The sequence below is a fragment of the Salvelinus fontinalis genome, chromosome 24, assembly GCF_029448725.1.
Source record: "Salvelinus fontinalis isolate EN_2023a chromosome 24, ASM2944872v1, whole genome shotgun sequence".
Lineage (NCBI taxonomy): Eukaryota > Metazoa > Chordata > Actinopteri > Salmoniformes > Salmonidae > Salvelinus > Salvelinus fontinalis.
Window position 1 is genome coordinate 13,243,213 of NC_074688.1, and position 16,049 is coordinate 13,259,261.

Below are 16,049 nucleotides of genomic sequence, written 5' to 3' on the forward strand. Positions count from 1 at the left end.
TAAACACGGAGACGGAGAATGTCAGGAAGGGAGGTTGTTATTCAGTAGCATTTCTAACGCCAACAAGGCATTGCTTATAGTAATTCTTGCCAAGTAATTATTTCCAATGAGATATCATTTGATGATTGATTTATGTGTACGACAGTTGTGTGGGTGGTTAAGTGTGGAACAAGTCTGAATCAAGCTTACCTTTGAAGAGACTGGATTCCATGAGAAGATAGGGATGGTTTTGTGGGAAACAAACAAGTGCGTGTTGACTTTCCATTAAAAACATACCAAATCTTTCAGCCCTGACTGACTGAGGCACTACCAGGAAACAAGATAAACAATCAATCCTTTATGAAGCATTCTCACCACTCTCACCATGAAATGCTGTTTCGAAGTCTTTAGTTGGAGCTGGAAAGAAACACCCATAAGCATCCAAGAATTAGTCATTTCCAATTATTACATTTATGCATTTAAATTTCCTAGCTAACTGTACGTTTAGTCCAAGTAATGTGCCGTAGGTGATTCCTCTCTGGGCCCTTGTTCACAAAGCGTCTCAGGATCAGGTGCTCCTTGTCCATGTCATCTTATTAATAATTCAGTACTGGGGCGGCAGGTAGCCTAGTGGTTAGAGCGTTGGGCCAGTAACCGAAAGGTTGCTGGATTGAATCCCTGAGCTGACAAGGTAAAAATATGTCGTTCTGCCCTAGTACAAGGCAGTTAACCCACTGTTCCCTGGTATAATTTGTTCTTAACTGACTTAAATAAAGGTTAAATGTAAAAATAAATATATAAAAAAAAGATCTAAAAGGCAAAACTGATAGTTCATCAGCACTTCTGCCTTGAGACTCTTTATGAATGTGGACCCTGTTCTATAGACATGAAGTCTCACCAGACTGCCTCCTGAGTAGGAATGCTGATCTAGGATCTGTCCATATAATCTTATTCATTATGATCTAAAAGGCTAAACTGAGGCTAAATCAGCACTCCTACTCTAAGAAGTCTCACCAGACTGCCTCCTGCCGCGGTGGTAGGACAGGTTCCCCTCCAGAAGCAGGGGAAGGCTCTTCTTGGCCTTCTCTGGGGTGTAGATGAACTCTGGGGGCTCTGGACACACACACACACACACACACACACACACACACACACACACACACACACACACACACACACACACACACACACACACACACACACAAACACACACACACACACACAGTTTACTCAGCAAACACAGACCAGACAGGCATATGGCAAAAGGCCTTTGTTATTTGCTAGATTTATGACAAAAAAGAAGCCATCACACTCATCCGACTTTGAACGTTCTTAAAACCAGTAAAGATATCCAACAGAAAATAAAAGTGGTTCACACACAAATGAGATACTAGGTGCATTACAGGTAAGAATGGCTTGTTCTGACCTGATTGGCGTCTTCCTCGATGGTATTCATTGCATCTTGGAGATGACTTTTTTAAATGATCCTGATCAAACTGAGGAGCTGTGAAATAGAAATGGCAAGTTACTGAGTTTTATTATTATTTTTTTTTTTATCCATTATTTTACCAGGTAAGTTGACTGAGAACACGTTCTCATTTGCAGCAACGACCTGGGGAATAGTTACAGGGGAGAGGAGGGGGATGAATGAGCCAATTGTAAACTGGGGATTATTAGGTGACCATGATGAGTTGTGCATGATTGGTGTCAAATACAGTGTAAATTGAAAGTGAAAAGTGTAGGTGTGTGAAAGTATGATGGTTTGAAATGACATGAAACTCACATTGACAGAAGTTGTCACCGAGTACCTGCCTTGCCTGAAAAATACATGTATGGTATTTCAATGATTGTTCGACTTGCGACAGTGTTTGCATTAACTTTAAATAGCCATGAGGTGGCAGCACAACCTAACAGAGTGAATACAATATTCTCAGTTTCAGTATAGCCACAGCCTTCAGTGATATATTTGGCTGAAAAGTATTGCCATTCATATCGGCAGCATTGACCGTAATGTCTCACCTTCTGGGGTAGAGAGGCAAGATGGTTCTCCACTATCAGTTTCTTGAGGTAGTGCAGCCAAAGGCGTTTCTCCTCCTGGTTCTTGGTCTGTAATATGGGTAGGAAGGTAGTTTAGGTACACTGGTCTGACACAATACAATGTCCTGTTCTTTGATTTACTCATACCTGTACAATGTGCTGCTGTTTGGGGATGGTCTGATCGGACACCTTAAAACACAGGGGGTCCTTCATGGTTTCTACCAGAAGTAGATTACAGCACTGAATGGAGAGAAGGGTGGAGAGATGAGGGAAAGGAGAGTGAAATATGAGAGGAAAGGCAGTGGGGGGGAAATAAGGGTATCAGTACACGATAAAGAATCAAGCAACAAATGAAAACATTTCACTTTTTTGATTGGTGTTAGCGTCATCTCTAAAAATACATGCCCATAGCATTTACAGAAACAAAATCATCTGATCGATTCATTCCGCTGTTCACACGTCACTCACAAATATATGGGTGCTGTAGATGAAAAGCTCCAGCCTCTTTTTAGCGATAAGCAGCATCTTGTCGAAGAGGAAGAATGCCCTCTCTTTCTTGACCCGTTGGACCCTGAAGGAGCCCTCCAACACCAGCTCCCCAAAGCCATTCAGGTCTGGACCTGTCCAGTTGGTCAACAAGCTCTCAATCTCCTGCCAGAGCCAAAAGAAAAGCAGTGTTTGTGTTGACCAAAGGTTGACCTCTAACCTTCAAAAACAGATGTAGTGGAGACTGACGTACAAAGACCTCCGTGACCTCTAACCTCTTTTGACTTTTAACCTCTGACCTCTGCAGCCAGTTCAGAGTCCTAGATAACACATACAGTAGTTTCCTCAGAGCCTGACTGGTGGTCCGTACCTGCAGCCTGACGGCGTGCTCCTGCTTCCTCTTCATGTCGTTGATGTACCAGGCCACGGCTGTCATGGTGATGATGGCATCCTCCACCATCTCGTAGCCAGGGTCACTTTTATCAAAGTGTTTGGCCAGCTCCTGCCACACGGGGGTGATAGTGAGGTTAGGCTTCTATTAGGTTTGGTATAACGAGAAAGCGGTAGCTGCAGCCCAATACGGCGACCAGAGAACGAAGGAGTGGGTGTGTCGAAACCAGGCAACTACCGTACTGCGAGAGTTGGAACTCCTGTTTGGAAGTCAGAGGATGAGTCTGAGTTGTATTTCAGTATTTAGTTTACACAAATGATTGTGCATTTTCAGTTATAAACCTGACATTCTTTTATTAAAAGTACTGATGATGGGTTTATTGTTGCTTGTATGCGTTGTACGTGTGTCCTTACCGTGACTGTCACCCTAATATTGGCTACTAGGTATCTACTTCCCACAACGTTGCGGGACAGCAGTGCTTGGCAAGCGAGAGCGAAGGACACTGTGTCCCAGTGTTGTTGCTGACTGTGTGTATCAAAGTGACATCGAGATGGTTGTGGGAAAAATTGCTACGTTATCTACCGCCTGTGACACTGTGATAAGACACCACCCAGTGGGAAGCACCTCAGGTCGTCAAGCAGCTCCATACAACACCGGTGCGTTAGCCAATGAGGGGATCAATTCCAATATATATTTTATGGAAAAGAGATGTTTCTGGATGATGCACCATGCTGCCTTGTTGACAACATGACAGAGCGGCACAGATTACTGTTCACATCACAGGGCAATGGGGCCATAGACCAGCGTACCATGGCTCAGGTTAATAGAACTCCCTCATTTGCACTGGTTTAGCGACTTTGAAATGAGCTGATTCACTTTCCATAAACCCACTCCTTTCGACACGCCCACTTGCCATATTGGGCTGCAGCTATACATACTTGAGAATAACCAGCACAGAGGTGGGCTTGGAGAGAGAAGCCTAGGTAGTTGATCAGTGTCCAAATACAGCTAGTTAAATGCCATGAGTTGAGAGTCTGCGTGACTTGGGGGCTTTCGTTTAATGATAGGGTCCTTGTTTCATTTCACAGCTTCTCCATGCTTCATTTACTCGCTAGCTGCACCGCTGGTCTGCTGAGTATCACTCACTAATAAAGGCAAGGAGTGCAGAGTAAGAAACAGTATGCTTTGGATTGAAGGGAAACTCAGTCTACAACAGGCCCTGTACCATTCCTCTGTGTAAAATAAAGGGTTTATACATATGTGTTGTATTCTCTGAATAAGTTTGACATTGATTTTATTGGATCAGTATCATTGTATTGTCTCTCTGACCCAGTCCATGACCCATACTGACCTGCAACAGGAGGTGGTACTTGAGGATCCTCTGCACTGGCTTCAGAAGGTAGGTCTCCAGGGGCAGGGAGTGGCACAGGGTGGTCTGCCTCTCCTGGAAGAAGCCCACCAGGCTCTTGTTCTTCATGCAGTCCCTCAGAACAGCCACCGAGCTGGGGAAAGAGATCCAAGAGGAGAGGGGGTGGAGGTTGTTGGTGGAAGAGGGGGGGGGGGGGTTCACAGTAAGACTCATCAGTTGGCTCATTGCTATGCCAGACAGCACTTAATCTCATGGTGAAGCGTACAGTAATGTGTTCAACATATGCCTTCGGTTCCCTCTTCAGAGGGGCCTCTTTTTGTCTGAACGCAACTGTTTGTCTGAACCTCTTTTTGCTGTCCGACTGGGACGTCTTTCTCAGGCAAAAGCTCTGATATCTGTTAACAGCATATCTCGGTATGAGCTATGAACTTGTCTTTTTAAGACATCACTGGATGAATGCACATACTGCAGCTCACGTACATGGTCAGGGCACCATCAACGTCTCATAACAAATATAATTCTGTTTCTATTCTCTGTGACAGACGCACGAAAGGCTGTTTACACGGAGTATGTGGAACACTGCATTGTCATGGTGATGGGCAGCGATCCAGTCCTATTCAAACATCTGCCAGTCAAATAGTAGTGGCCCTTGGGATTAGAATTGATGGGCCGTGAAAGATGCCGCCTCTAAAATGCTTGTGATGGGTTTGTGTTTTACACACACAATACACTGTGAGTTAGCCTGTTTGACCAGTGACCGAATCGAACCGAGATCATTAAATCAGTCACTATAGTTTTTCATTAGATGAACTTAATGTGATGGTTTCACTTGTCATTCCGACCACTGAGTAGTTCAAATAGATCTATTCAAGACGCTGGGTACGGTTACATGCACACAATAATGTGATTATTGTAGATAGTCAGGTTAATCTAATAGTTTGTTTAAAACGTTTACATGCTTTGCAAGTAGAATGATTTCCCTAATAATCCTGTTTACATGGACACATCTGAAATCAGGTCTCCTGATGGTAAATTTGATAAATGCAGAAAAATCGACAGTCACAACAAACGTTCCACCACAGTGACCGTGTTATTTTTGCGAAGACTTTTTGATTCTGAGTTTGTACAGTTTGTATGTGAAAACTATTTACAAGATGCTTACTTTCAGTTTTTCCGAACTCACTTAAGAGGGAGGCTTGCGCTTCCCGGTGCTGGCACATGTGCAGATCAAATACACAGCTGGAACGCCCATTAAGCTGTTTATGTCCTAATAATTCGAAAGATTGCTCAGAAAAACGGGTGTTTTAATCGGCGTACTGTATGCTTACTTCGATTTTGACCTTTACACCGATTAAGATAAGCAGAGTAAGGTGTTTACATGAGTAATGTTACACTCAGCCTTCTGCCATAGTCAGTTTAATATCCATCTTTTGTGTGCATGTAAACGTACTTTATGACCATCAGCAATAATCTTCCTTCCACTCATGTCTCTCTATAAAGGATGGGGATTACAACTGTACTCTTTCCCCCCACCATCATATACATTTGTATATTTATACCACTGTAACAATTTCAAATGTGTATTTTGAACTTGACTTGTCCACTGTGTTGAACTCATTACATTCTCACCCCAGGTCCCTTCACAATAGCTATCATTCAATGATCTAGGTCAAATTACAGTGCACACCAGTACAGTGGTGTGTGTGTGTGTGTGTGTGTGTGTGTGTGTGTGTGTGTGTGTGTGTGTGTGTGTGTGTGTGTGTGTGTGTGTGTGTGTGTGTGTGTGTGTGTGTGTGTGTGTGTGTGTGTGTGTGTGTGTGTGTGTGTGTGTGTGTGTGACTCACTTGGGGTAGTTCATACAGTAGAGGGTATATATGTCGAAGGCTTCGCTCTAAACAAGAGGGAGAGAAAATAAACCGATGTGTGAGAAAGACCAGAGACACGGAGCTTTGGTCTCCATGTTCACTCTGCTACAAACCCCCCTAGGATTATGTGACAGCTCTCCTCACATGAGGATCATTCTCCAGGTCTCACTCAGAAGTAAACACTTTGTTTTTATCTCCTTACAAAACCCCATTCCCCGACTTATGTATTCTCATCCAAGAAACATCTCATCTCAACAGCTCATCTAAGAAAGTTAAAGAAACCTAATTGCATTTTACATTTAAGTAGGCTTTGTAGTGGCGATTCCCTATGACTGCCTCTGGCACAGGAGAGAGCTGTCCACATACACAAATCAGCTTTACAAAATGTTACTCTTTTGGGGTGAAGTTCCCATTTATTGCGTCTATAAATATAAATAGCTCTGAAACACATATTCCTGTACAAAAGGTGCAGAGAGGCATTCTATAAGGTGTATATGTGATACGATAAGAACTGTATGCCCTCTCTTCTCACCTGTGCTAACTCTGCCCGGTCACCTGTGCTAACCCTGCCCGGTCACCTGTGCTAACCCTGCCCGGTCACCTGTGCTAACCCTTCATGGTCACCTGTGTTAACCCTGCCCGGTCACCTGTGTTAACCCTGCCCGGTCACCTGTGCTAACCCTTCATGGTCACCTGTGCTAACCCTTCATGGTCACCTTGTTATCCAATCCTGGTCACCTGTGCTAACCCTTCCTGGTCACCTGTGCTAACCCATCCTGGTCACCTGTGCTAACCCTTCCTGGTCACCTGTGCTAACCCATCATGGTCACCTGTGCTAACCCATCCTGGTCACCTGTGCTAACCCTTCCTGGTCACCTGTGCTAACCCTTCCTGGTCACCTGTTCTAACCCACCCTGGTCACCTGTTCTAACCCTTCCTGGTCACCTGTGCTAACCCTTCCTGGTCACCTGTGCTAACCCATCCTGGTCACCTGTGCTAACCCACCCTGGTCACCTGTTCTAACCCTTCCTGGTCACCTGTTCTAACCCATCCTGGTCACCTGTGCTAACCCATCCTGGTCACCTGTTCTAACCCACCCTGGTCACCTGTTCTAACCCTTCCTGGTCACCTGTTCTAACCCATCCTGGTCACCTGTGCTAACCCTTCCTGGTCACCTGTGCTAACCCTTCCTGGTCACCTGTTCTAACCCTTCCTGGTCACCTGTGCTAACCCATCCTGGTCACCTGTGCTAACCCTTCCTGGTCACCTGTGCTAACCCTTCCTGGTCACCTGTTCTAACCCTTCCTGGTCACCTGTGCTAACCCTTCCTGGTCACCTGTGCTAACCCTTCCTGGTCACCTGTGCTAACCCTTCCTGGTCACCTGTGCTAACCCTTCCTGGTCACCTGTGCTAACCCATCCTGGTCACCTGTGCTAACCCTTCCTGGTCACCTGTTCTAACCCTTCCTGGTCACCTGTGCTAACCCATCCTGGTCACCTGTGCTAACCCTTCCTGGTCACCTGTGCTAACCCATCCTGGTCACCTGTGCTAACCCATCCTGGTCACCTGTGCTAACCCTTCCTGGTCACCTGTTCTATCCCATCCTGGTCACCTGTTCTATCCCATCCTGGTCACCTGTTCTAACCCATCATGGTCACCTGTTCTAACCCATCCTGGTCACCTATTCTAACCCTTCCTGGTCACCTGTGCCACCTATATACACATGCGACCAGTGACCCATGACCCCTCTAGTGTACAAAACGAGTAAAGAAAATAACCCTTGACAGACAACATACACATAACTCATAAACAGTCCAAAATGGCTGCTACAGGTTTAGATAATGGTTCTGTGAGGTCAACTGAATATTATGTTCCAAACACTTGTGTATGTATGTATACTTGTCTTTACCACTCAGTCGTACATATAGCCAGCAGGTCTAGGGTTGGAGATTCATAGCTTAGCAGATGGTGAATTGTTACAGGCTACAGCTGACTCCATACAGACCCAGTGTCTGACTACACCTAACCTAAGAGCACGTACGGCCTCATTCCAAGCAGAAACGGTCACGTTTGAACTGCGTTTCCCACGTTCCACACTGGCCCTGATTATTTCCTATATCGCCACCTCCACGTAGTCTGCAGTAGCGAGGGGCCGTTGTCCTCACCGTGTTCAGAGAGGTTAGTCAAGCTCAGAGCAGCATCGCAAAACCCAGAATAACCTTGCCGGTAATGGCTTAATCGAATGTACTCTTTTTTTTCCCAGCCATCTATAATTGGCCACAACAGTAGCCCATTCAATAGCAGAGAACTATAGCGACCTGCTGGATAAGAGGGTCTGGAAAGTACAGGCTGGAGACGGGACTAAGAATAGGCACCCTTGGATCCAGGACCGTAAATGGGATTCTGGTTCTTGGGTCTTTTTCCAGCTTTGGCAGGGCCAGGCGTGTCCGTCTGCAGCCCCACATATGGAGGCATACCCCGGGAGTCAGGGACATAGACGCTGGCCATTTTCCCAGCCGACACAAAGGAGAGCCTGTTTCCCTGGTCGATTGGACCCTTCACTGTTCCTGTTTTATCAGTGGTGGTTCTGTGTCATTACTCAGGCGACTACAGTACGGCACCATGCGGGTGTGCAGACCCACTCAACTGTAGTGAGCACATGGGTTAAAGGGTCAGCGCCACCACCGCTTCAGAACCAGACCAAATCACCATACCTCTCTGGTCACGGGCCTACGCACACTCACATAGCCCAAGTACAAACATTTCCTCTGACACACTACCCAATGTCAGTGGCCCACTTCAAACAGCTGTGGTTCTCGACTTGGCCCGAAACAAAAGTTTGTTTCACACGATCTGCTCGCTTGACATTTTAACAGCGCTCTGCATCCAGAGAACAAAATAGCTACTGTATACAAGCACCATATTGTCATAGCCTTTATTAGCCTACACAACAAGCCAGTCTTAAGCAATGACCCAAGAGGGGCTGACTGTGACCAACCAATCAGGAAACACTGGTTTAGAACATCGGAACACCCACAAGAAAATGTGTAATGTGAATGTACTGGTCGTTTGTGCTTGATCACGACAATGTGGTGACTCACCCTCTCAATGAAGCACTCGGCGATAGCAGCCGCATGAGGACTCCTCTCCAGGTCCTCCAGAAGCTCACTGTGGGAGAGACAGACAGACAGAGGTCAGTTATGGGCCATGAGAACACCAGTACAGCAATGTAAACGTATCACTGCAACACACAGAAGTCATGGAAACATCCCTGTTAACTCGTCTACATCCCTGGGACTCATGCTCTACAAATCAGTACAACAGCTCTCAGTCATGATAAAACATATCCCTGTCAAATACTGTAACATCCATGTAACAACTACTCATAACACATAATGATGAGCACATACACTGCTATATAAAATGGACAGCACAGACATTGCTTGGTAGACACGGTGCAGTGCTTATGAGTGCATGTGAGTTTGTCGAGGTCTAGGAGAGTTCATGAGAACTTTGTTTGGAGACTGTTATTCCGTCTCCACCGAGGCCCTTGGAGCTGGTGTCGAAGACGGTCCTGGCAGGGACGGATCCCAAATCCAAACTCCATTACCACAAAGGATTCATTTATGTCTCCCCTTCCGATCCTTCCAAACTATCTCCTAAATACATGCAGATGAGACACATCGAGCCCCACATCAGCCAACCCCAACCAGAACCCCCTTCCAGCTGTCCCACTACAGCCCCCCCCCCCCCCCCCCCCCCCCCCCGCCTCCCCAACACCTTACAAACATGGATCAGACTACTTTTAACAGGGGACAGGGGGCGAGTGTTTACTTCAAGGGTCAAATAACCGCGTGCACCCATTTCACCTGTGGTCCCGTGCCACGAGCTCACCCTAGCCCCGTCATCACCATGGACAGAACTCTTATGAAACACATATGCAAGCTCTCTCCAGGAGCCTGTAACTTTTGATTAACATCCTACTTCATGGATGTCATTTGGGGGAGAGAGCGGCGGGTCTCTCCTTTCAGTATCTGAATGAATCAAAACTATCATTGCAGAATTGTCTTGGCAGGAGATGGTGGAAAAGGTAAGGAATAGTAGTGAGGAGGGGAGGGTTGAGGGACAGCGATGCGTTTTGAATTGCGGCTCCGGTTAGGAGAAGATGGAGGTTGATGTGGCTAATGGCTGTAATGTCAGTCTCTGGTGGTTTACTGGGACATCTCGACAGAGACAACTAGCCTCACATTCCTGGACAGTGAGCTGAAACTGAAGGTGTCCTTCACCGCAGCCCCATCAGCCCATATCTGAGGTTACACGACGTGATGAGCAGCCCATCTGCACTCAGTTCATTAGCGAAGCCCAACTTCTCCGCATCTCTGAGAGGCCCAGGGCTGCCGGACTGGTCAGTCTCCCGGGATCCCCCCTCTTCCAAAGGAAAATAGAGAGGTGCTCTGTAAACACCCGGGGTTCGCCTTCAAATGGATGTGGGGAAACGTTTGGAGCGAAACCGCAGCCCTTCATTCTTTTGCGTCACTCTCTCCTCCCTCGGAGACAAGGCTTGTTTCGCGGCTTCCCTCCGCGGTAAGAGGGCGTCATTAGGGTTTTGCGGGAAGCAAGGGGGAATTACGGGTGGTTTTTATCAAATGGCCACAGAGCAGGGTGTCTCTGCGTGCCACTGGCCCTGACTGATGTCTGAATCCTGTTGTTGACAGACAAAGACAAAGAGAAAGAGGGAACAAAGAACATTCCACCACGAAGACGTTTCCTCCATCTGCAAGAGCGAAGGGCTCTCAACAAGACTACATCTGCAGTGCTGTAGCATGTTTGCAAACATTGGATTTAATTAAGGCTTGGCACTTACTAGCAGGGCCTGCTACTTTAAGACAAAAGCCCTGGAAAGTATTTGGCTGTCAGGGCCTTGGACTTGAGTTATGCTTGTAACAAACCTACTAATTGCTTTCTCAGCTTTTCGTTACTAAAACACTCCATCCATAGACTTTTAACAGAGATGCTCCATATTTGAGGTCAGAGAAAAACTAGAGTTTTAAATCAAGCCTAGTGATTTTATTTCCTCACTATTTGTGTATTGTTCTTCCCTGTGCTAGATGACACATGACAATCTGGTTATTAACGTAGGTGCATTTGCTCCTCCTCTAGATAGAGGGTGAACTGTGAGAGGAAAGAGGAGCCTCCTCTAGATGATCCTTCTACAGTCATATATTTCACAAAGCATTACAGTCAAACAGGGGGGGGGGGGGGGGGGGGGTCACCTGCGAGGCGCACTGCATCAATGAACTCACACGCTCCCTCCCTTTGTTCCATTCTTTCCATTGACGCACTTCTGAACCTCTCTTTTCATTGTGCTTGTGGGGAGCCCTAGTTTATTTACCTCCCATACAGCCAGTTCCCCCTTCTCTTTTCCTCCTGTACGCCTCACTTCCCTCCTTTCTCCTTTAATAAGCACCCCTCTCTCACGGAGTGCGATCTCTGCATTAGATTAGAGCACTCGCAGATCTGTTTCCTCTTTAGCAACTACACAGTAAGTGCCAGACAAAAACAACAGAGACCTATCTACATCCCTAAATCAGAATGTTTATATGCACTTGAACTTTGCTGGCTTTATGTTCCCAATCCATTCCCTGAGTATCTTCACATGTCGACTTCACCGCCTCTCTCAAAGTGAGAACTTCTTTCATGTGACACCCGTATCCTCAGCAACACCAGCCACTCCCACACGAGCCACGGCAGATAAAAACAGACAGCACGGTTTGGGGGACTGGCTCTTCCTGGATCCCAGCCAACCAGGGTAAGAGGGAAGATTCCCTCCCAGGCAGACCACCGGGTCACAGGGATGACTGTGAACAGGTGAGGGGGCTTAGCACTCAGAACGACTCTGACTGGACAGGAGTGAGAGGGTAAGGGGTTATGTCTCTCGTGTGGGACTTCATAGGAGCCGTGACCCGAGCCATGCATGCAGGGGTCACAGTGAGACCTAAATAAAACATAGTGGAGGAACTAACCAGGCTTGACTAAATGTCACCACACACAGGCCGCCACCGGGATATGAGCAATGGGCCCCAGGAGCCCAGCCCCCCTACTGTACGTTCTACAAGCAATGCGTCTACTCCATGAGAAGTTGAATGAATCAGACATACATAGTCACACATAGAAATATAATTTCTAGAACGGGGAAAAGCCCCTCAGACCATTGCAATAATTATACTTCTATATTTCTATGGTGCCACACGTCCACATTCCAATTGACTTCAACTCTATGGCACAACTTAAATACCAACAGTATAAGAAATAGTGGTGGTACACCAAACCATTATCTACAGCCACTGGAGGTAATTGATCTGTTTATACTGTAACGTCATGCACTATCATTATACGCTGTCCATAGCCAGCTTTGAAACTCGTGATATTATACAGAACATGTGTTTCTTATTAGGATATTCTATCAGATCCTCTACCTCTCAGTGTCATTATACTGTACAGGGGCTGCACGCAACAACAAAAAATGTGTTCATTTTGAAACGTCTACGTTTCTAGTTGAAATGTACTTTGCGTGTGAGCCGTGCCTGGCTTTGCACCAGGCCTTAGACAGATACAAGAGATAAATCATGGCACTCAGACAATGCAACTGAACATCTTCATGTGCAGTAGTAAAGTCTCTTTCTCTCTCTGTCTCTCTGTTTCTTTGTTTCTGTGTTTCTCATAAGCGCTGTATTAGACTACAGAGGATTCAACGTCTCTGGCAAACTTTCCAAATTAGGGATTTGGAACAGAGAGACGAAAGAGAGGATGGGCAGGGTTTCTAAGCAAGAGACGGTTAAGTCATCTTGATAAGCTCAGGCCTGACTAATCTCTCTGTCTCCGTGTCTGTCTCTCGGTCACTCATTAAGAGTTGGGTTAGAAAAAGTTAGAGGTCACGATTCCACGTATTTGTCACGTATCCATAGAGATAAATCTATAAGGTACCAGGCCAGTGATGCAGGATCCTTTTTCCGTGACAGACTAGACAATTTAGCACTTATCTGACTATCATAGTGGCCTGTTCAGCCACTGTTTCTACTCAGCGTGAATCTAATAAAGATGGACAAGATTGAACGCACTACTGGCCTTTGACTAACTACTAGAATAGTACAGAGCATGTCTGTCTGTCTGTCTGTCTGTTTATCCTGGCTGTACTGTTCACCAGGCTGTGCCCTGTCTCTTGCTGCGGTTCGGTCTGCTCACAGCAGGGTCCAGAACTCTACACCAGGCTTTGTCCACCGCGGCGGGCCACGGCAAACGACATCCGTATGCTGCCTGGAGAACAGGCCAAGAAAGTAGACGTAACAACACCAGTATGGATGCAGGGGCTGCATACCACAGCGATGAGGAGATGAGATTTAGAAAAGGCAGAACAAGAAAAAGGACAAGGGAGAAAAAGGTTGATTTTCTCTCTTCTTATTGGGGAAAGGAGAGGATAGAAATGAGGTCAATCCTTTTTTTCCTTCCTGAGATGAACAGTGTGCTACTTTGAGTGATGAGAAAAAGAGAGTTAGCATACAATTCGTTTTTTTGTCTCTCCCTGGGAGCCTGTTAGGGAACTGACTGCTCTCATTCTGTTCATTACAAACAAATGTAATTTATGGCCTAGCTAGCCCCACAGCAACGAGCGATGGGGATAAACCCCTGGCACTGATGTACATACTTTACTGTACTGCAATGAGTTACACTGCACAGAGCCTGGAGCAGACGGGAGGAATCCCGAACTCTCTCTCGCTCTGTTTCTCTCTGCAACAGTGAGGCCATTTCCCATGAGAACCGGGGGCAGGAAGCATATTGGAGTTGGAGAAGGGTGTGAGTACTTACTCATGTGGGGGGGGGGGGGTATGTAATGAAAAGAGACGACTTGGCATGGGCCCTGAGACTGAAGTGTGAAAACAAGAGTGTCAGCAGGGGGGCAGGGCGAGGAGCTTTGAGGAAATATGAAGAATTTGAGCGGTACTCTTCCCAAGGCTTCCCCGGGTCCAAACTCATCCGTGCCATTTCTCCCTCCTCAACGTTCCCATCACTCGACTGAACTACTGACATAGTAATCATTTAGGTTTTTCATTGACACATTCACTATTCTAGACAAATAATCATAAATACTGTACCAATACATCACTCCTGAAACTGGGAAATGTATGAAAATCAGGCTACAGTTAAACAAAGTGAAATTGCTTGAGCAACTATAGTGAGCCAAATGGTTGTCTCATTACTCTCCTGTAAACGGTTTCCAGGAAACATATAAATGGATCTCTACTATCAGCGTAAACAGCAATCTGATAACATCTAGCTGGAGTGCAGCTCAGATATGCTGCCGTGCCACTGTGTACGGAACATAATCTCACACATATAATCAATCTCAAGCCTCCTCTGTGGTTGTGGAATGCAAAATCTGGTGAACCGAGACTTAAGACGTATACCTTCACTTTGAGAGCTGCTGTGACCATAACTGGGCTCGCTGGATATTACCCCTTATTCCAAGTCTCTCTCGTTGTCTTTTTTTGTCTGCATCTTTCTCTCTCTCTATCTCTCGGTGTCTTCTCTCTCTCTCTGTGTCTTCTCTCTCTGTGTCTTCTCTGTGTCTTCTCTCTCTCTCTCAGTGTCTTCTCTCTCTCTCTCTGTCTTCTCTGTGTCTTCTCTCTCTCTCTGTGTCTTCTCTGTGTCTTCTCTCTCTCTCTGTGTCTTCTCTCTCTCTCTCTACTCTCTCTCTCTCTTCTCTCTCTCTCTGTGTCTTCTCTCTCTCTCTGTGTCTTCTCTCTCTCTGTGTCTTCTCTCTTCTCTCTCTCTCTGTGTCTTCTCTCTCTGCTCTCTGTGTTCTCTCTCTCTGCTCTCTGCTCTCTGTGTTCTCTCTCTCTGCTCTCTGCGTTCACTCTCTCTCTCTCTCTCTCTCTCTGCTCTCTGCGTTCTCTCTCTCTCTCTGCATTCTCTCTCTCTCTCTCTCTCTCTCTCTCTCTCTGCTCTCTGCGTTCTCTCTCTCTGCGTTCTCTCTCTCTGCGTTCTCTCTCTCTGCGTTCTCTCTCTGTGTTCTCTCTCTGCGCTCTCTCTCTCTCTCTCTGCGTTCTCTCTCTCTGCGTTCTCTCTCTCTGCGTTCTCTCTCTGCGTTCTCTCTCTCTGCGTTCTCTCTCTCTCTCTCTCTCTGCGTTCTCTCTCTCTGCGTTCTCTCTCTCTCTCTCTCTGCGTTCTCTCTCTCTGCGTTCTCTCTCTCTGCGTTCTCTCTCTCTGCGTTCTCTCTCTCTCTCTCTCTCTGCGTTCTCTCTCTCTGCGTTCTCTCTCTGCGTTCTCTCTCTGCGTTCTCTCTCTCTCTCTCTCTGCGTTCTCTCTCTCTGCGTTCTCTCTCTCTCTCTCTCTGCGTTCTCTCTCTCTGCGTTCTCTCTCTCTCTCTCTGCGTTCTCTCTCTGCGTTCTCTCTCTCTGCGTTCTCTCTCTCTGCGTTCTCTCTCTCTCTCTCTCTGCGTTCTCTCTCTCTGCGTTCTCTGCTCTCTGCGTTCTCTCTCTCTGCGTTCTCTCTCTCTGCGTTCTCTCTCTCTGCGTTCTCTCTCTCTCTCTCTCTGCGTTCTCTCTCTCTGCGTTCTCTCTCTCTCTGCGTTCTCTCTCTCTCTGCGTTCTCTCTCTCTGCGTTCTCTCTCTCTCTGCGTTCTCTTTCTCTCTCTCTCTCTCTCTCTCTCTGCGTTCTCTCTCTCTCTCTCCCCCCTCTCTCTCTCTCTCCCCTCTCTCTCTCTCTCTCTCTCCCCTCCCTCTCTCTCTCTCTCTCCGTCCCTTCCCCTCTCTCTCTCAATTTCAATTCAATTCAATTCAATTCAATTTGCTTTATTGGCATGACGTAACAATGTACATATTGCCAAAGCTTATTTACAATATAAAAATGAGAATCAAAATGGTCA

The 16,049-nt window shown here is 46.5% G+C and overlaps 1 protein-coding gene across 1 annotated transcript in view; it reads right to left on the bottom strand.

The window, feature by feature from the left end:
* Window positions 1-310: 310 nt before the first annotated feature.
* LOC129821958 (pleckstrin homology domain-containing family G member 1-like) overlaps window positions 311-16,049 on the bottom strand; it is a gene marked incomplete in the record, with an annotated part of 50,773 nt that continues 35,034 nt past the window's right edge. The window contains 11 exon segments of the mRNA XM_055879734.1: window positions 311-396; window positions 994-1,092; window positions 1,406-1,483; window positions 1,763-1,796; window positions 1,999-2,085; window positions 2,164-2,256; window positions 2,485-2,667; window positions 2,873-3,004; window positions 4,245-4,395; window positions 6,107-6,153; window positions 9,229-9,295. Of these exon segments, the coding sequence (XP_055735709.1) occupies window positions 338-396; window positions 994-1,092; window positions 1,406-1,483; window positions 1,763-1,796; window positions 1,999-2,085; window positions 2,164-2,256; window positions 2,485-2,667; window positions 2,873-3,004; window positions 4,245-4,395; window positions 6,107-6,153; window positions 9,229-9,295 (1,030 nt within the window).